Below are 21705 nucleotides of genomic sequence, written 5' to 3' on the forward strand. Positions count from 1 at the left end.
TATAATAATTATAATTATACCATTAATTGGGTGTACTTACATTTTAAAAAAAAGTGCTAAGCTTATAATAGAAAATGTTCAAGTAAATCCTACAAATCCTCTTTAAATTACATAAATTATACATATTCTCTTCCCCCCACAACAATGATGCTCATACAAGTTATGTAACAGTTCATACCATTTATTTTGATGTTTCAGTACATCAAAAGCTAAACATTAACTTTAGTCACTATCAGCATAAGCAATAATGATAGCGAAAAATTAAATTAAGATCTCAGCTTTGCAATCCTTTCCACAAAGGCGTATGTGAATCTTTCAGTTACAGACATATTGAGTGTGGTGAAATAATATACTATGAAACTGTTGTTTGCATAATGTAAGACAGCAAGGCATATATGATATACACTGGAATGTTATAGAATCTAGAATCAGGGGCTCCCTGGAATGGCACCTTCCAGTGGAGTGTAGTTGGCAGATGAGGGTCTCTGGGTGTTAGGGGAACACTGGGTCTGGGGACCTTGGGTTATGGAACTGGAAGATGAAGATGATGAAACACATGAAGAGGATGAGCGTGGTGCCTGGTACCTGGGAAATAAGAAGATGGCTTACTGTACATGCTGTAGGGCTGGCAACTTAAGTATCCTCCTTTCATATCAGTTGTTTATCTGAAACAAAAAATTAGCTAAATCTGCTGTAAAAGCAATAATAGTTGAACATCTGTTCTATTTTGTGAAAACATAAATTCAATTTGGGCATTTATATTTCAAATTTATGGTGATTTATAGTAAAGTAGGTAGGAATAATTATGTACTATCTCACCAGGACTGTAACTCACCAGGATCGTGACTTCCGGACCCTTCCTGATGCAGTGGTTCTGTCCCTGAAGGGGACGTTGATTAGCAGGTCTCTCCTTGGGCTACCAGGACCTCCAAAGGCCTGTTCCAGGTGTGCTCCATTAAGGTTTAGGGTGTACATGGTGGGTGGGCTCATATCTAGCTCCAGGAGCATTACATTCTCAGCCTACATGAATAAGGAATTAGAGATATAGGATATTGAACAGTGGAAATATTCTTCAATTAAGGTCAATGGCCCTTAATTATGAACAGAGTGGATTACTTTAAGCATTAACTGGCAATAACAACTGATTTCGTATTTTCCATCTAACACGTGTAATAGATGCAGAGGACATTCAGTGTCTGAAGGTGACCAAAATTATCTCAACTCAAACACTAGGTATGGTCCCGCTGGTCTTCCAACTCTAACATTATACAACAGCCATTCCTGGACCTGACTCCAGATAATAAACACCTGTGAACAGTACTCGAAGATATGATCCAATGATGTTTCCTCACAATACAGTCTGTACAGTCCAGAATGATATCCCCCTATATTGAGAATATGTTTCATAGAGAATATTCCATTTATTTAATTAAATGCATTATCCATTTATTATAATTGAAATGTCCAGTTTGCAATGAAGTCCTTGCCTTGTTGGCACAACTCCATGTCAGGTGCTCCAACACCTTCAATTTGTTTAAATTCCTTTTTCTTTTCGTCACTGGCTCCTTAAAGATGGTGTGGATCAATTAGTTGCAGTTAGTTGGTATTTCCATATGAGTGACATAATTTTAACCATCCTATATACAATGTCATTAATGAACATTCTATCTTTCTTATGAAAAAAATGTCCAACATAGGTTTAGCCTTTATGACTACATTGATGGTTAGCCATATTATTTCATGTAGTGTTTGTTCTGCCCCCTCTGGAGGATGAAGTCTGAACTGTACCCAAGTCTGCATGGCTTTATTTAAGGCTTCAAACAGGGTTCCATTTTCAATCCACCTGCACTAGACTTCATTTCAGTCTCATGTGCCCTATTTCAAAAATCTGGCATCAACCTACCCGATATCTACATGGGGCTCCTGTTGTGGCTGCCATCTGTGCGTACTGGCTGATAGGTCTCTTGTATCCCACCACAGATGTGGGCCTTCGTTTCAACTGATGAGCTGACTTCCTGTAATAAGACACAGGAGCAAAGACCCGTTTGGAAGCTATATTTTGGAAACAACTGCCTTGTGAAACATTAATTTTACACCAGTTAACAATTGTAATTAGAGTTATATTTAGAGTATTATGCTGCTTGACAATTATAGACTACCAAAAATGTTATGTAAAAAACTATTCTGTCTTAAATGGGGAGGGAGTAAAACATGGTAAACTAAATCCCACTTTCAGATCTATAAACAGGAAACCTGCATATTCAAAGATCCTGTAACCAAAATGCTTGTATCAGTCCTATGTGAGTGGTTCTCTACTTTTTTTCAGATTAATAAACACGTCCCTTGTTGAACATATACCAAATTTGAATATAAAAAAACGGTCATGGTTTCACACCTAACCACCCCTCCCAATGTTACAGTTACCCACTGATAAGCTTAACAGAGATATACACAGTATACCTTCAAGAACATGGTAAATATGGGTGTGTTTATAATTGTTCGTACATACAGTGTCGTAATAACATGGCTTCTTCTTGTAATCTTGTCATATATTACATATGTGAACTGACTTACCCTTCTGAAGTCCCAAATGGCATAAACCTCCACTGGTCTTCCTCACTGTCAAAATGAAGCCGGTTCATAATCTTGTTCTTTTCTTCAGGAGGGATGAAATTCTCAATTAAGAGATACCTGCAGGTAAAATGTGATAAATATTGTGGAAAAAGTGTGTGTGTGTGTGTGTGTTTGTACATGCTAGGATTTGAGCGTATACATTAGTAATACTCACTTGAACTTGAGTTCTCTAGTGAGTTCATTCTGTGTCTGCTCAAGCTCCTGCCTGGTTACTACATGCTCATCAATGACATCCCCAATCTCAGCCTTCACTAACTGCAGCTTGGCATACAACTGGAGCAACGAGTAACAAACACAGAAGTAGAACACATTAACTCCATTATATTCATTTCCTTATCAAAACATCCAGAAATGAGAGAAAACATTTTATATCAAAACACTGTCTCAAATAAGTTTTAATTACAGAAGATGTTGTCATAATGATCCTGAATTGACTTTAGAAATATAGAGACAATGGTTGGTCGTCCATTTTACCCTTTTGAGCTTCTTGGTCTTGAGATCCACCTCCTGCTGCAGGGAGGAGAAGGTCTCTCTCAGCTCTCCTGTCTCCTCATCCTGAGCCATCACCTGTTGTTGTATCTCTCTCTCACGTCTTATCTGAATACAAATACAAATGGTTAATTTATGCATAGATGATACAGCTGGGCCTAGTCTACACACAAACAATCAACATTTAGAGATGTCAGAAGCATAGCCACCATTCATGGTGTTAACCAATGTCTAAGAAACAGTATGTGGCTGTGTGGAAACAAAACATGTCAACATGCCACGGCTAACAGTTCAGCTTGCTCCACTGACAGTCCTGTCTCACACAGGGCTCGAACCAAAGGCCCTCTGATAGCAAACACATGTAACTGCGCTCCTTAACAACGTTCAAACCATTTGAGGTTTGACCAGTGCAGAAGGTACCAATTTTTTGTGTCTTCAGTGACCTGAGGTCCATTGTTTACCATATCAATGAATATCACATGTAAAACAAAGCTTCAGAATGTAGGTAAACCCATTGACACACGTTATTTGCTGGACACTAACATGCTATTTTTTTAGGCTTAAAGCATTCATATTATTCTAACTATATAATAGATATACTATGAAAATCCACCTTTGAAATTAAGAATATCTCTTCCCGCATACTACAGGGATAGCCTAGAATGGTGTGCCTTCTTAATGAATCCATCTATAAAATGAACAAAGCCTATTGTTTTTTTTAGATTACTTCTTACCTGCTCTGCAATCTCCTGCCTTTTTAATTCCAGCATCTTCTGTTGCTCGTTGGTGTGGTCAATAATGTTCTTTCCCCCAGCCAATATTTTGCTCTCCATTGCCTGTTAAGGGACAGAAATGACCATATGTATTATTGATTATTGGAAAGGCAGATGATTTGTTGCTCGTATTAAATGCAATAAAAAAATTGAATAACTGTCTCATATACAAGGGTAAATTAGATATTTGTCACCTTATACTTCTCAATAATCTTTTCCATAGCTTCCTGTTCCTTCTGCATGTCTTCCATCATCCTTTCCTTTTCCATCTGTTCCTTCTCCCCAAATGCCTTCCACTTCTCTCTGGCCCCTGGGCTGCTATGGGCACTGGTGGGAACAGATTTTTTCGGGCTGTCCTCCACAGAACTAAATCTATGTATTGCTATGTTGCCGGAAACAGACTTTTTAGGACTTTCCCCCACAGAGCTGAATCTATGTATGGGTATTCTGGAGGTAACAGCTTTTTTGGGACTGCCGTCCACAGAGTCACCTATGGAGTTGAGTGTGCTTGATATCCCTACACTTATCTCCTCCTCTTTCATTTTGTTTTCCTCATCTTCCTTCATATAGTATTCCGCATTCCGCTTCCATTCGGCTTCCAGAGCCTTCCACAGTTCTGCATCCCTTTCTCGGTGGGCAACATCCTCTACAATCATACTTTTAGTCAGTCTCCTGCTATTCCTCCTTCTCCTCCTCTCCTTCGCCATCATCCCTCGCTCTTCAAGCTGGGCTTTCAGGCGGGCGATCTCCTCCTGAAACTCTCTCAGCAGAGCATCCTTCGGATCTTCGTTGATCTTGGGTTTGTTCTTTATGTTTTTGGCCCTGTTTGCGTACCTCAGTGTTGTCAGGGACTCTTCATAGTGCTTAGACGACGGTCCCAGAGTCGCTATCATGACCGTCTTTGCGTTGCCCCCCAGCGAATCCTGGAGAAGACGGGTGAGTTTAGAGTCCCTGTAAGGTATGTGTGTGCTCTTCCCATCCACTAAAGCAGATATGACATTACCCAGTGCAGAAAGGGACAGGTTGATTTTGGTGGCCTCCTTCAGGCGCTCCCCTTTGGCACCGGTCTTGCTCTGACGTTCACTGCCAGCCAGGTCAACCATGTTCAGCTTCCCAACCCGTATGTGGTCCTCTCCATCTGCACCTTTCTCACTGCACTCCACCGTGATCATGAAGATAGCATGGGACCGCGAGCTGCGTTCGTTCATATTAGTGAACCCCACAGACCTGGACTGGTCTCCTATCATCATGACATGTTCAATCTCCATGACATTCTTAGTCACAACTGAGGAAAGATCTTTGACATAGACCCCTGAATCTGGGTTTTCTTTGAGGTCTAGTTTCTTGTTGTTGTCTTTACATAACAGGTCCCGAATCTCCTCCCGATAAATCTCTAGATAGGATGCCCTCACCAAATATTGCTGGTTCTGAGACCTGGAGATCTGAGTAAAAATGTGGTTAAACGAATTTGGGATGATCCCTCTCTCATTGTCTGTAGGCATACCTAACATAGTGTATGTTTTACCTGTTCCAGTCTGTCCATAAGCAAATATTGTTCCGTTAAATCCTTGTAACACTGAGTCTACAAGGGGTCTGACTGTATCATCATATATATCTCCCTGTTTCGACTCAGAGTCATAGACAGCATCAAAGGTGAACGATTTCATGAGTTCTTCAGGTGACGCCCTCGGATTCCTTAGTGTGATCTGCCCCAGTTTTGTATTAACCTCCAGTATGTTATCGTTGTTCGTCTCCTCTCTCATGAATGGGCGGCATCGCACCACCACCTTCACTGTCTCACTCTGTTTTTGTCTCGACATATTTATTCCTTCTCGCACCGTAACGATTAAAAGAGTTCTCTTCACAGTACAATTAAAATCCACCGTAGGCATCTAATCACGCACCAACATGACTCATCTTCGGGGTCTTTCTAGCAGCATCCTCCGCTGAGCGCTATCCAGGTAGGCAAAACCCTGTCATTCGCACTAAACGATAACGTTCTGTACTCCCACATAACTAATCACATGGCCCACGTCCTTCTTTCGAATCTGGTTAACATCATCCTTGATTCTGACGAGAACTGATCCACCCCTCAGCACTAGGCGACACGGTACAAAGGATGCTGCGCCACCACTAAAAAAAATACCGCCGTCAGCCACCCCAGCGTCCCCGGTACACACCCTTTCCACCGCTGCAGACAATAGGAACAAGACATGTGACCACCACAACGAATTGGATAAAAGCTATATCTTGTAACTGTGTTGCCCAATTATTAGCGACAAAATAGGCCTAATACAAGCATTAACCAATTAGCACATTATGATTTGATTTAATGTACAAAAATAATAATCATTTTATTTCAACATCATCGTTTATTAATTTACTAGCTCTTTATACATCAACGCCCGAACTATGTAAAAAGAAAACATGCTCATTTACCAAATTAGTAGACATTCAATAAAACATGAACAAAGATCAGTCACTTATAAAGGCTAAAATGGCACCCTATTCCCTAATTTGCAGTGTACAGAACAGGGTGCCATTTGGTGTTGGCATGGATTTCATTTACATTCTGAGAAGACTTGGATTACCTATTAGGTCTAGCACCTGCCTCAGATGGACACTTCAGATGGACACAGAATATGGCCAAAAAGGGAACAGTGAAAATATGTATACAAAAACACACAAACCAACCAAACCAAAAAAAAAAGATTCTGTTAGTCATTAATTCTGAAATCTCTGTATTTCGTTCTTTAATTTGTGACAGGCCCCCCTTCTCATGATTTCTCTGACGCAACCCAAACTTTAAGCTCGGTGCTTATTTCACAGAAAAATATATAAGGCATATGCACATTCTATTGGCAATCTGCTGTTAAGTGCTAGCAGCACATGGTGTTGGGGAAAAGTCACTTGTGGAACCTCTTGTTGCTGTCCTTGGCGTGGTCCAAAAGAAGCTGACAGGGGGTGAATTGGTTGCCATAAACGTGTTCAAACCTCCTCATCTTTTCCACTAGTTTGTCAGCACCAAAGGTATCCACAAACCGGAAAGGACCTGAGCAGAGTGGGATTTAACGAAAGGTTAAAACAACATTTGTAGTTTTCAATCTTTCAAAACAAATGGCTTTTCCATTTTATATTAGGCTTTTGTCAACAGAACAGTCTTCAATACTGACAATGGATGAATTGATTAAACAGGTAAAAAAAGATTGTTCTACAAAATGCTTGGTGGCCACCAGAATATCCCCTATTGATCTCTCGTTGCACCATCAATATGCACTAAAAAAAATATATCTTAGTAACATTTACAGTTGTGCTCATACATTAACATACCCATTGCAAAAATTGGGAAATCTTGGCACTGATTTTGAAATTCTGACTGATCATGCAAAAAAAAAAATATTTAAGGATAGTGATCATATGAAGCCATTTATTATCACAGTTGTTTGGCACATTTTTAAATCATAATGATAACAGAAATCAACCAAATGGCCCTGACAAAAGTTTACATACCCTTGTATGTTTGGCCTTATTACAGAGACACAAGGTGACACACACAGGTGAAAATGGCAATGAAATGTGTATTTCCCACACCTGTGGCTTTTTAAATTGCAATTAGTGTCTGTGTATAAATAGTCAGTGAGTTTGTTAGCGCTCATGTGGATGCAGTGAGCAGGCTAGATTCTGAGCCATGGGGAGCAGAAAAGAACTGTCAAAAGACCTACGTAATTGAACTTTATAAAGATGAAAAAGGACATGAAATAATATCCAAAGCCTTGCAAATGTCAGTCAGTACTGTTCAATCACTTATTAAGTGGAACATTTGGGGATCTCTTGATACCAAGCCAAGGTCAGGTAGACCAAGAAAGATTTCAGCCCAAACTGACAGATGAATTGTTCAGGATATGAAGAAAAACCCAAAGGTAACCTCAGGAGAAATACAAATGCTCTGGAAAAAGACGGTGTGGTTGTTACAATGAGCACAATACGATGATACCTGAACAAAAATTTGCTGCATGGTCGAATTGCCCGAAAGAAGCCTTTACTGTGCCAATGCCGCAAAAAAGCCTGGTTACAATATGCCCGACAACACCTTGACACACCTTCTGGCACACTGTAACTTGGAGTGACAAGATCAAAATGGAGCTTTGTCACAACCATAAGCGCATTGTTTGGAGAGGGGTCAACAAGGCCTGAAGTGAACAGAATACCATCCCCACTGTGAAGCATGGTGGTGGCTCACTGATGCATTAGGGTTGTGTGAGCTCTAAAGGCCCGGGGAAAAATTGATGGCAAGATGAATGTAGCATGTCATCAGAAAATACTGGCAGACAATTTGCATTCTTCTGCATGAAAGCTGCGCATGGGACGCTCTTGGATTTTCCAAAACAACAATGACCCTAAGCACAAGGCCAAGTTGACCCAGTGATTACAGCAAAAAAAGGTAAAGGTTCTGGAGTGGCCATCACAGTCTCCTGACCTTAATATCATTGAGCCACTCTGGGGTGATCTCAAACGTGCCGTTCATGCAAGACAACCAAAGACTATGCATGACCTGGAGGCAGTTTGCCAAGACAAATGGGCAGCTATACCACCTGCAATAATTTGGGGCCTCATAGACAACTATAACAAAAGACTGTACACTGTCACTGATGCTAAAGGGGGCAATACACATTATTAAGAACTAAGGGTGTGCAGACTTTTGAACAGGGGTCAGTTAATTTGTTTTCTTTATGTTTTGTTTTATGATTGTGCCATTCTATTATGACTTACAGTTCAATTTGAATCCAATAAGAAATAAAAGACGTGTTTTGCCGGCTCACTCATGTTTACTTTACAAATGGTACATATATTACCAATTCCCCAAGGGTATGGAAACTTTTGAGCACAACTGTATTATAATACAAATGCATTGTCCATACAGTGTTTGCTGTACAATGTAAACGGTCTTCTGCTCTGCCCAACCCCCTACACCCAGACAGCACAAACTGTAGAGACAAGCAGTGCAACCCACCTATAATTTGTTGGTTTAAAGATGTTGTTCAGGGGCCAGTAGGTAGGAAAATGTATTGGGGATGTGCACTCAGCAGTCCTTTATTGGCCATCTATTACTCTCATTTCACAATTTGTCTTTAAAATGTCACAGTACCATTCATTACCAAGACCAAAGGGAAATATCCTTGCACTCTAAAATGTTATGCTTGTCTGGAGCTACAAAGAAATGTGTGTACTGTTGGGAGTACTCAAGGACTGGAGTTGGGAAGCACTCATATAGTTTATCATATTAATCTAAATGTAATAAAATGGCAAACAGTCATCCAAGAAGAAATGTTGGAACAATAGGTCTATGAATTCCATGTTCTTGTAATAAGCATTTTACATTCCTTTGGCTTAGGGTTTTCCATTCTCCCGACTGATAAGTTATATCCTTTGGGAGCGGAAATTGAGAATCTACACGAGTTGCATCTGTCAGCTACAGAGGTCCAATTCATTTATTGGTTTAATCAAAGCGGTTTATGATGACCAAGCAAAATGTAGCATCCAGATGCATGTAATCTCCAATCAGTATTGTTTCGGGACATTTAAAAACAAAAACTGTACAGCAGTTTATAGTAGGTCATGAGTTCTATACCCAATGGGTTCAGAAACTAAAGAATTGCACACAGAACAAAACAGACCCAAATGAAACCGACCAAAACACAAAGCAGTAGGAATCAAACCCAGAACCTGAGTCCAGTTCCACGGCTGATTTTCATTCCTGTCTCATGTCTAAATAGCCCCGGCACGGAGAGAACACCCACCTCCAAGGCAGGGAGGGAATCCTAGTCCGAACACAGCTCCTATGTCTCCCTCCACAGGGCCATTCAAAATCCCCTCCTGCAGGCACATCACCGCCTCATTGACGAACCGGGAGACCAGACGGAACTGCACATCAGAGTCAGAAGATCTGGACAAACAAAATGGAAATTGGGGTTCGTGGGACACCAAGACATCGAACAGTGAACAGGTATGCAGTCGTTGTGTTACTTACACTGAAGGGTTAGCTGCCAATTTGTATTTCTCCAGAAGGTCTTCAAGATCAGGGTTGACATCTTTGCTTTTGAGTCCTGGTGTATATACGTAGCAGCCCTTCCCTGATTTACGGCCTGTCAATGAAAAGGTAAATACAGTAAAGCGAGGATTACCATGCATTTCCAATCCTTTATTTTTGTAATTATTCCTCAGGTCCTCCTCTCGTGTGTCCTCCTCAGATCAGTGAAGGACAAGACCCAAAGTCCCTTCGCTGTGCCTTGCGTTTTGAGGACGCTTTCAAGGTGACAGAATGAAGGGCGGCAGGGCTGCTACATCAAAGCTGAACATTTACCTTTGAATCCTTTCTCCACCATGGTCTTCAGAACCTCAACGTTTCCGCCTCCAAACCTCGATCCGAACGCCTTGCCCAGGTCCTCTGCCACATGGGCGGCAACATCAATTCCCACTTCGTCAGCCAGCGTGGCAGCGCCCACCGGGAACCCAAAGCCTGTGGTCAGGGCATCCAGTTTCTTTGGGTCAACGCCCTCCTGAGGTTACACACAGCACAGATGACATACAGGTTTATTGGTGGCATGAAAAACCCACATGACCCAAAGTCAATACAGCATCCTAGACAACGTGGCAGATATTGCAGGGGTGCGAGCATCTGTACTGACCTGTAATACTCTCACAGCCTCTGCCAACATGGGAGCCAAACACCTGGTGGTATAGAACCCGGGCCCATCCTACAAATAGAGAATATTAATTACAGGCCATTAAAAAGCACTACGTCTTTTTATTTACCGGCATTATCATGATGGTTGTCAACATGCTTAGGAACGGTCATGTGTAGCTCAGTCGGAAGAGCAAGGAGCTCGCCACGCCAGGGTTGTGACCAGGGTGCAGGGGGGGCAGGAAGTGAGCACTAAGCAAAGAGGTTGACTCACTCCGACAACGATGATGACTTTGCCCTGCTTCAGGCCGACGGCTACAGCGGAGGCCGTGGTGTCCTTGGAGGTCTTGTCTGTGGTGATGATCTCCAACAGCTGCATCTTGTCCACTGGAGAGAAGTAGTGCATCCCGATCACCTTCAATAGAACATACAGTACTGTAAACTCAGCGGACATGTATCCATTCTAACAGAATTGACTCGGTGGCCTTGTGATTAGAGGGTATGCCCAGAGATTGGAGGGTACCAACAACAAAATAGGACCTGAAATCTGTTAGGTGGCTTTTTAAGGAGATGTATTCAAGGTTAAACCCTGTGACAGAGTAGCTTCCTGACTAGAATACTGTCTAGGGGGTGTATTTGTACATCAACCTGCTTCACGCTACAGAAATAGGCCAGTTCCCACGCCTATGAGCCACTCAGGTGAAGCAATAGCTCCAGTGCTTGCCTACTTTATACACTTTTGTCACATTACCAACCCCAACCAGTCAAAACATTTGGTGTCAGAGGTCATTTAGGACATAAAAAAGTCTAACAATGGTTTGAATCTGGATTGAAGGACCAAGAAGGGACAGCATTCTTTTTTAAATGAGGAATGACATACCTTCTCTGGTCTCTTGCTAGCAGCGGCAATGTCTTTAATGGGGAGGGCAGATGTGTTGGTAGCGAAGATACAGTGAGGGGAAATCACCTGCAAACAAGCAAAACATACATTTCAAACAGTCCTCTTCCCTAATTTCCAATTTCACATGTGTTTTCATTTATTAGTGATCAATAATTTCATTAAATTTTATATGAATTAATTAGTAGTGGTAATAATATGGTCACATGTAGCTCAGGATGTAGAGCATAGCACTTTGAACACCAGGGTTGTGGGTTAAATTCCTGCCAGGCGCCAGGTCAACAAAAACTACAAAAATGCATTTACTAAAGAAAGTTGTTTGGGATAAGGGTCACTGCAAAATGACTTCAGGGCAAATGGCAAATGCTTAAATTGGAGTCATTGAGGTGTTATTATCCAGAGATTTAGATGGGCAGTTGGGGTAAGGGCCTTGCTCCAAGGCAAAATGCCATATTGAACACAACAAGAATCTTAATCTGTAGTACTTACAGCTTCCACCTCCTTAATGACTTTGTGTTTGATGTTGAGGTCTTCAAACACAGCTTCTATGACCATGTCAACCTTCTCAAAGCCTTTGTAGTCCAACTGGCCTGTCAGACTGGACAGTATGGAGTCCCTCTCAAATGATGTAATGGTCTTTTTTTTTGTTTTATCATTAAAGCTGGTGGGGAAAAATTAGGATGGATTCAATAAAGTACCCAGAACCAAATATTGTATGTGCAAGCTATATTGGGGCTGGGTCAACAACATTTATTTAGTTACTTCACAGAACAATGGTAGCTATGATACAATTTGCTTATAGCTACACAGACAAAAACAAACCTAGTCCTAGACAAAAATGTCCAATGAAGAATCTCCAAGAACATGTTTCCAAGGCGTGAAACCAGTCTGCACATTGAGCCAATATGCCAGACAGCTGGGACATTGTTCACAAGATGTAGAATGGACAGCATGTAGGAAACGTCCTACTACCCTGTGGTTAAACCACCCAGTATGGACCTGCTGCCCTGTGGTTAAACCACCCAGTATGGACCTGCTGCCTTGTGGTTAACACACATTTTATAGACCTACTGCCCTGTGGTTAACCCACCCTTTGTAGACCTGCTGCTGTCCCCTGCTCAGCCCATCCACCATGGTGTCCTTCAATATGGTGTTAATGCCTTTGTCCACTGTCACCTGAGCAATCCCAGCACCCATCAGACCTGCTCCCAAGATGGCTAGGTTCCTGGTTAGTCAGTGAGAAAGAAGTGTGTTGTTAAACATCAGAATGGGCTTATCCATCAAGGATTCAAATGATTGGTACAACAACCCCATTTCCAAAATAGCTGAGACGCTACATAAAATCAAAATGCAATCATGTCCAAATAATTTCTCTCTGTATTTAAATGAAAATAGTACAAATACAACATATCAAATGTTGAAAATTTGAAATTCTATTGCTTTTGAAACAAGAAACCAGGCAACCTGTTGTTCCGGTGCCCGCATCTCTAACCACTACGCTATTTAACAAGGGGTAGTCAGTCACTCAGGGACGGACAGACTCAGTAAGAGACATACTTCTAGGCCGGCTCCGCTTACGCTGTCCAGCAGAAATACATGCCCATTTTGAATTTGATGCATGTTTCAAAAAAGTTGGATAGAGGCCTGTTCACCAATGTGTTGCATCACCTCTTTTAACAACACTCTGTAAGTGTTTGGGAATTGAGGAGAACAATTGCCATTGTTTTGAAAATGAAATGTATTCTCATTCTTGCTTGATATAGGATTGCAGCTGCTCAACAGTTCAGGGTCTCCCTTGTCGTATTTTTCGTTTCATAATGCGCCAAATGGTTTTCAAAAGGAGACTGGGTCTGGAGGTCTGGACTGCCAGCAGGCAAGTTTAGCACCTGGATGCTTTTACTATGGAGCCATGCTGCTGCAATACGTGCAGAATGTGCTTTGGCAATATTTTGCTGAAATAAACAATGCCTTCCATTAAACAGACATTGGCTGGATGGCAGCATTTGTTGCTCCAAAACCTGTATATATTGTTCAGCATTGATGGTGTCTTCACAGAAGTCACCTATGCCAAGTTCACTAATGCACTCCCATACCATCACGGATGCTGGCTTTTGAACTGTGCGCTGATTACAAGCCTGATGGTCCCTCTTCTCTTTAGCCCAGAGGATGCGGCATCCATGATTACCAAACATATTTTAAAATGTTTATGTCAGACGACACAACAGTTTTCCACTTTGCCTCAGTGAGCTTGGGCCCAGAGAAGACAGCTGTGTTTCTGGATCTTGTTTATATATGGTTTCTTCTTAGCACGGTAGAGATTTAACTACTAGGGCTAATCCTTTGGCTGATTAATCGGCGCCGATAGGACGTTTTACAAACTATTGCTATCGGCAGAACTCGGCTCCAATGGTGAAACAGTGTTCAGAGCTGATCTGACAAATAAGCGACTGAAATGGTTTTTATCTATTAAATAATGTTGAAAAATTAGGCTACATTATGGTGCATTGCAAAACAATTCTAAACTAGGTTTAAACATACTGAAATTTAGAAGTAAACGATTTTCAGTAAATCATCTGCGCCTATAACTTTACACAGAGCTGTCAAATGCTCTTCTGCACCCATGGCCAAGACATCCTATGGACATAATTGACATGGTATTTATTGAGACGTTTCTAACATTGGCTTCAAAATCCCTTATTCAGATTGTAAACCTGATTTGGTAATCCAAATATTGTGCAAAAACATATGTCCGGTAGCGGTTCTATATGGCCAGATTTCTGGAATTTTAAAGGCCATATTGGCAGTAAAAAAAGGCTAACAAACTCTAATATAGCTCCCACCCGGAGTTATTTTGCATACTAGAATCAGTCTGATGTTCAGTTCCAGATGTATGTTTATTTACTTTGACTTAGATGTTCTGTTCCAGTTATCCTGTTTCTAATAAAGTCAATGATTATTCATTTCTGACACTGTGCGGGGTGGTATCGGACAATTCATTGGCTACCACCTTTTTCCAGCTACAAACAATAGTTATTTTGGCCTTTAAAAATCCATTATCGGTCGACCTCTAGTTTTAACTAGTAGAGTTTTAACTTGCATTTGTGGATGCAGCGACATATTGTGTTCACAGACAACGGTTTTCGCAAGTGTTCCTCAGCACAAGCAGTTATGTCCACTACCAAATTGTGTGTTTTGAATGCAATACCGCCTGAGGGCCGGAAAATCACGACCATTCAATATTGGTTTTCAGCCTTGTCCCTTGTGTACAGCGATCTCTCTAGACTCTCAGAATCTTTTAATGATATTACGTTGATATTCTTAAAAAAATTATATTCTTAAATTGTTGCACTATTTGCCCATGCAGTCTTTCAGAGTGGCGAACCCTTCCCCATCTTTACTTCTGAAAGACTCATCCTCTCTGGGATGCCCTTTTTATACCCAATCGTGTTCCTGCCCTGTTGCCAATTCACCTAATTAGTTGTGAGATGTTCCATACTAATGTTTTTTAAGCATTACACAAATTCTCCAGTCTTTTGTTGCCCCGGTCTCAGCTTTTTTGAAACATGTTGCTGGCATCAAATTCAAAGTGGGCATATATTTTTCACAAAACAATTAAATTTCTCGGTTTTCAATATTTGATATGTTGTCTTTGTACCATTTTCTATTGAATATAGGGTTTAAAAGATTTGCACATCATTGCATTCTGTTTTCCATTACATTTAACCCAGCGTCCCAACTTTTTGGGAAACGGGGTTGTACTCCAGTTAACATGTTACTGTAAAACAGTATGTCATTCTTAAACAACATATTACAATATCTGTTCAGTGAATGAACATGGCATTAGCCAATTCGTCAGTTTAGGGTCAAAGGTCATCACATACTTGACAGGTCTCTCAGGCACTCCAAAGCGGTTCTTCTTGCATGCCACTTGGCCATGGTAGAGGCCTATTAATGCATTCGATTCAGAGGTCATTGCCAGTTTGCCAAAGTTCTGTAACATAAGAATCAGAATTGTAAAGCAGCAAAATGGAGGAATCCAAAATCCATACAAACCACTCAACTTACTGAGAAGCATATTACATTTTATTATTATATTCATAATGAATGTATAGTATATTCCCTCACCTGTGCTTCCGCCAAATAGCCTGAATCTGGGCCCTGCTCCAAGCCAGCCTTCACAGTCTGAGAGCAATGTTAAGACGATGCAAGTGGTTAGAATCGAAGCCAAGAGTTCAATCATGGAGCAGCACATCTGCTTTCAAAACCTGCAGCCACTTCATATCCTTCTCACTAAAAATCATCTTCATCATTACTCGTAAAGCTGAACGAATATGTACATAAGACGTCCTCCTACCTCAATGATTTTCAGGGGGGCAGGGTACAGTCCCTTGCTCATCTTCATGACTTTGCCTGTGACAGTCTTGTAGATCTGTTGCCGCACAAACTCAATGCCCAAAACGTAGTCTTGGGCCTCTGCAAAAACAAAGGACAAGAACAGAAATAGAAGCATCCAGACTGTAGGTTGTATGCATGAAATCAGGACAGTAAAACAGTTAAAATACACAAGGTAAGGGCAGGAATAAAACATAAGATGCCTACATTTAAACCTGCCTTAGTTTAATGTAGAGTACATTTTATTATTCCTTCAACATAAAGTACCTATGTACTTGGTTTTATCCAGGGTGGATGTTTATTTTTGTGCTGTATTTTGTCAAGGGCAGTGGGTAGAGAGCAGTGTGCCACTGCAGCTGTAGACAAGCCCTGGAGGCAGCAACCTGGACCTTCTGTACCAGTTGATAGTATTTACTCTAATGTCTCTTCCAGTGACAGGAAGATTGCAAACCCCTGATCTACACCAACACATACTTTGCATCAAGCCTTTCTTCCTGGTAAGAGCAATCTTCTTGTTGACAATATCTTTTGCACACTGAATGGCAACCTCCTCCAGGTACTCAATCGTCCGCTCCTCTGGACTCTTCAATCCAGGTCCTGGAATATCAAAGGGGCAACAGTATAGAGGCCTTCAGTCCAAGTACCTGACATGTAAACACTTTTCACATACAGTAATCTGTGCAAAGATGTACTTAATACTGGTATGCTCTTTTAAATAACTTTTATTGATTTTAATATTGATTAATACAGGGATTACAATACCTAGTGGGTCTACCAGCTGATGGACCAGACCCATTTTCTTGGCTTTGTCTGCCCGGATGTTTTTTCCTGTCAGCATCATGTCAAAGGCACCAGGAATACCTACCTGAAGAATACAAACAGTATATTTATAATACTATGACAACATTGTTTTCCTTCCTTTTGAAAAGAATATAAAAAATAAAGAGAAACACTGCTTTGATGGGCACAAGCATTGCTGCAAAGGTGATCTAAGTAAGTGGCCTTACAAATAAGTAAGTGGTGATCTACAAGTGGCCTTACAAATAAGTCTTAAATTGTAAATTAATTTCTTTTTTTTTTTTAAGATGCTCTAACCATTAGGCTGACCCAACAACCTAATATCACTGAAATACTATTCTCTATGTTGGTCAGCTGTGGTTTACAGAGTTCAAGGCTATGATTTTGTGAGACACTGACCATCTTGGGAAGTCTCTGTGTTCCACCAGCCCCAGGGAGAAGGCCAAGCATCACCTCAGGTGTTCCCAGCACAGTCTTCTTGCTCTTAGTAGCAACTCTATACTGGCAGGCAATGGCAAACTAAATATAAACAAAATATAATTAAAGGTAGATCAGTTCATGGGGAGCAATTGTACTACTGATCAAACCTAAATTGGTCTTCCTGATTGTTTATAGTGTAATGGCAGTCAATCTCATTCTAATCACCTCCAAGCCTCCTCCTAAGCAGGACCCATTGATGGCCGCAACAATGGGTTTGGGGGAATTCTCAATCCTCTCAAACATCTTCTGCCCCTCCTGAGAAAGCTTGGTCACTTCCTCCGCAGTCTTACAGGCCTGGATCATGCTACCAAAGAGATGGAGGCAGGATCTGAATACATGTGGCTTAAGTTGCAGTGCAAGAGTTGAAGAAGAAGCATCCAAGAGTATATTTGACTCCCACAAGAGAAAACAAGACTTAATACTTTAAGTTGTCAGAGTATCTACTAAGTCAGAATTTTTCAACCTTTTTAATTTCAAGAACCCTAAAAAGTATTAATTCATATTTTTATACGTAAATCTCAGCAATTCTAAATATAAGCATGGCTAAGTATGTTTTGGTTGGGGTCCAACTGCCACAGGATATTATTATTAGTTTGAGGCACTCTGAAGCACATGCCCATCAGTATTAAGGCACCGACTGCCACTGGTGTACAAAGAAAGGAAAGTTATATTTAATAAGTAATGTTATTTGCATATTAAAAGAAACAATTGTTTATCATTTGAGGGGTATGAGAAAGAGGTGGACTAAAAGATTTTACAAAAACTTGAACTACAATTGGACAATTATTTTGTCTGTTTACCAAAATGTATTCAAGTTAAAGTTAAATAATGAATATGGGCTTAAAGTGCAGTCTCTCAGGTTTAATTTGAGGGTATTCACATCCAAATTGGAGGAAGGGTTTTATTATGTAGACCCCTCTTTTTTAAGGGACCAAAAGCAATCAGACAATTGACTCAAAAGCTGTTTCATGGACAGGTGTGGGCTATTCCTTCATTATTTCCTCATCAATTAAGCAGGTAAGCGGTCTGGAGTTGATTTCAGGAGCGGCATTCGCAACTAGAAGCGGTTGCTGTGAACCCACAACATGCAGATCAATGCAAGTGAAACAGGCCATCCTTAGGCCGGAAAAATTAGACCTACCACACCACATCATCTGTAATAAAAATGGTTGCAATTCCTACATGTTTCATACAATATTTTTGTTTGTGGTGGCGTGCAGAGCCAAAATTGTGTCAGTTTCCAAAAATGTCCAGACCTAACTTTATAAAACCCAGTATAACATTTCTTGTAGATATTGTAATTTCTTTCACTGACCCTCTGTCATCCACAGACACATTTAAATACCCATTTGCTGAATGACTCAAATGTAAACATTTTAATTTAAACACTTTAAACTTACATTGCACATGGTGCTGAAGAACCTAACTTTAGACTAAAACGCAACCCTGTAGGCCTAGATTGTTAACTGCTCAGATATCTAGACCTATAGAAACACCCAGCACATTAGAAGTAGGCAGCCTTCTACTTAGAATGTAAAATACAAACACCATACAACCCAGGTGGAACCAAAGCTAACATTTTCATCTATTGATAATATAATGTAAAAAGTGTATTTAGTGAGACAGACTTAATGTCAGCTCCTGCGATGAAGCAACCAGGCTTGGAGGAGATGAGGACAGCACTTTGGACTGCATTGTTGGCCAAGACCTCATTAAATACTTCTGTCATCTCCGTTTGCATCTGGACTGACAGTGTGTTGACCTGTAAAAACATCAAGACAACACATACATAACTTTTTATACTCATGCTAAATTTGCAGTGTAATCCGGTAAAAAAATTCTCCTAAATACAATCAGTTCATATTTATATTTACTTTAGAATTTGGGTCATTCATCCGAATAACTGCAACATCCTCCTTAACTTCGTAGTTGACAAAGGATCGGACTGAGAAGTGGGAATACATCACACACAACTTACAAATTGTGTTTTATAATAAAGTTCTGAATAACAACAATTTTGTCATTCATCTTACCTGAAACGACAGGGGCAACTGAAAAGGTACGAGATGAGATATCTAAATAAAAATACAAAATAAGCGCAGGTCAGGAAAATCACATTTGCTGTAAAGGTAGTACGCACCTACTATACATTAAGTGAAACAATCAGAAAACACTAACTATGTATGATGAACTACACTTTATCTATTCTAGGCCTCGAAGCTGCAACATAACTAAACGTGTACATGACAAACGTCATGTGAAGGGAAATGTCTGGTCTGATTACTTACACTACGGTTTTGACCTCGACAACAGAACGCCTGTGAACTCTCACCTAGATTTTCTGTCCAGCTACATTTCTACAATGTGAACTAGTTAAATAATTGTTTGAAGACAAATGGAAGCATTTACGGATGTACTGTAATGTCAAATATGTTTCTACATATCTACTTGGAGTTTAATTTTGTGTTCATAGCTAGTCAACTAAGCTAGCAAGCTAAGCTAAAGTTAACCACTGGCACTACGCTGTATGTGAAGTCCCCCTAGCAGGTAATTCGTTCACTTGGTGAAAGTTTGCAACACGAAATATAGCTTGTCTAACAATGAATTAAAAATGTGTAGTTAAATAAAATCCTGTGTACATACACGTACGTGTATACTGTTACTATCAAAGCTAACATATTACATTCCTAACTAATATATAACCAGTGTTAGCGTTTAACGTTAGCTGGTATTGGCTAGCGAATGAATTATGGCTAACGTTAGAACGTTAGCTCCATTCATTGCTGCACCACTAGCATAGCTAGCACTAACTAGTTAGCTATCATGTATCAGTCATTAGAGACGTGCCGGTTTTTCTAAATGTGCCTGAACCTTCTAAAAACTCAGACTTGGACAACAATTCGACACACAACTGTACCTGACATGACGTTGTATCTCCTTGCTGTAACTCGGGAGAGTGCACCCAGAGCTCGAAGACTAGCCATTTTAGGAGGTCAAGTACACAGAAACAAGCGCTGACTGCAGACAGTCACACAACCGGAACTCATGTAGGAGCATTGGTGTCTAGGGAGGTCCCTCTTTTGCCAGACAGGCAGGTGAAAATACAGTACATACTTTTATATATTCCAAATAGGTTATATTTTTGTGTGTATCCAAACACGAAAAGTTTGAAAATAAAACCTTCCATAAGTATATTCACTGTAGAGGTAGCTGATAAGTCATGTGAAAAAGTAAGTACAAACCCTACAAACCCATTTAGGCAGATGTATATCTCCTATTTGTGCTTAAGACATCTGTCAAAATTTGAAGCTGAACCGAAAACGTTGATCTTGCAACAGAATCGAAAACACAGAAGTAATGCTACAATAGAATGGCTCATGAAAAAGAAATGGAAGGTTATAAAATGGTCGAGTCAAAGCCCAGATCTTATTCCCATCGAAACCCTGTGAGTGAACTTGAAGCAGGACATGCAGGAAACATTTTCAAATGATTATAGATGGTTTCTTTGAATTTGAGTTTGAATATTTTCCCTTTCTCTTTACTGGATGGGAATGCACTGGAACCAATATAAGGCCTGTGCTGGACCTATGTTGATATGGCTCTTTACAAATGTGATGACAGGGGACAAGCCCTGTAGAGTTTTACAAATTATTCAATTTTGTCTTTATTTTCAATGGGACACTATGTGTGATCTTTAAGCTTAGACATACAATCCTATTCACAGATAAGTAAAACAGTTGAAATCCATTTAAAGGGTTTAATGTCATACCCATTGCTGCTCATGGAATTAGGTGTTTATGTATGTGTCAGTGGGTTTCTGTGTGGTGGGGGAGAGGCAAAACCAGTGAACAGGGAACATTGTACAGTATCGGAGTCTTTACAGCTGGTCTTTGTTTGTTATGTGAGTACAGTATTTGTTTCCACAATTCTGAGTGTTGCATTGTCAAGTTCTTTACAAAGCCTATGCACAGTTCTGACTAACGCTTTAGTTATGACATATGCAGCTGAAGCGGTCAGGCTATAGCATTTGTAATTGCTTTTTTAATCAGCTTGCAAAAGGCAGTATATCTAGACACCTCAAACTCAGCTCCGGACCTCGTAGGGTAAAAGTTGAATACCCCTGATGTAGACACTAGGAAAGAAATGTAGTTGTATGAGTATCACTTAGGATAACCATGCTGTGACATACATTATAGTATGAAGTTAAATTATTAAACAGGTAGTTCATATCCTGAATGCTGGTTGACTAAATCCCATGGCATATGGGACTATATACCACAGGTATGACATTGCATAACGGTTCTACTTGCAGCTGTGGTATATATACATAATTGGTATTAGTGTATTGGCCATATACCACACCTCATTGTGCTTTATTGGTTTAATGTAAATACGCTCTTGGCTAAATATTGTATGACACTGTATACCATAAAATATTTGTATTTTTGTAACTGCATTGGTAACTGGTTTATAATAGCAGTAAAGCACCTTTGGATTAGTGGTATTTTACCTATGTTCCACAGGTAAGGGTTGAATCCAAGCACTTTGCCTTGTGTTGT

General features: G+C 40.3%; 2 protein-coding genes across 2 annotated transcripts; both read right to left on the bottom strand.

Annotated features, from left to right (window-relative positions):
• Positions 1–168: 168 nt before the first annotated feature.
• On the bottom strand, positions 169–6075 carry kif3cb (kinesin family member 3Cb). The gene is made up of 8 exons (XM_010898624.4): positions 4091–6075; positions 3858–3959; positions 3109–3231; positions 2789–2907; positions 2575–2691; positions 1904–2015; positions 836–1020; positions 169–585 (listed from the first exon to the last, which is right to left on the bottom strand). Exons 1-8 carry the CDS (start codon positions 5786–5788, stop codon positions 429–431), a joined length of 2613 nt encoding a protein of 870 aa, XP_010896926.3. The 5' UTR covers positions 5789–6075; the 3' UTR covers positions 169–428.
• Positions 6076–6253: 178 nt separating this feature from the next.
• hadhab (hydroxyacyl-CoA dehydrogenase trifunctional multienzyme complex subunit alpha b) lies at positions 6254–20215 on the bottom strand. The gene is made up of 20 exons (XM_010898623.3): positions 20064–20215; positions 19180–19221; positions 19021–19091; positions 18775–18908; positions 17312–17450; positions 17066–17185; positions 16631–16733; positions 16343–16465; positions 15831–15949; positions 15602–15658; positions 15358–15467; positions 12567–12701; positions 11966–12137; positions 11459–11545; positions 10853–10993; positions 10583–10651; positions 10258–10453; positions 9925–10039; positions 9695–9840; positions 6254–6948 (listed from the first exon to the last, which is right to left on the bottom strand). Exons 1-20 carry the CDS (start codon positions 20128–20130, stop codon positions 6803–6805), a joined length of 2292 nt encoding a protein of 763 aa, XP_010896925.2. The 5' UTR covers positions 20131–20215; the 3' UTR covers positions 6254–6802.
• Positions 20216–21705: the final 1490 nt, after the last annotated feature.

The sequence above is a fragment of the Esox lucius genome, chromosome 15 (assembly GCF_011004845.1).
Source record: "Esox lucius isolate fEsoLuc1 chromosome 15, fEsoLuc1.pri, whole genome shotgun sequence".
NCBI classification, from domain to species: domain Eukaryota; kingdom Metazoa; phylum Chordata; class Actinopteri; order Esociformes; family Esocidae; genus Esox; species Esox lucius.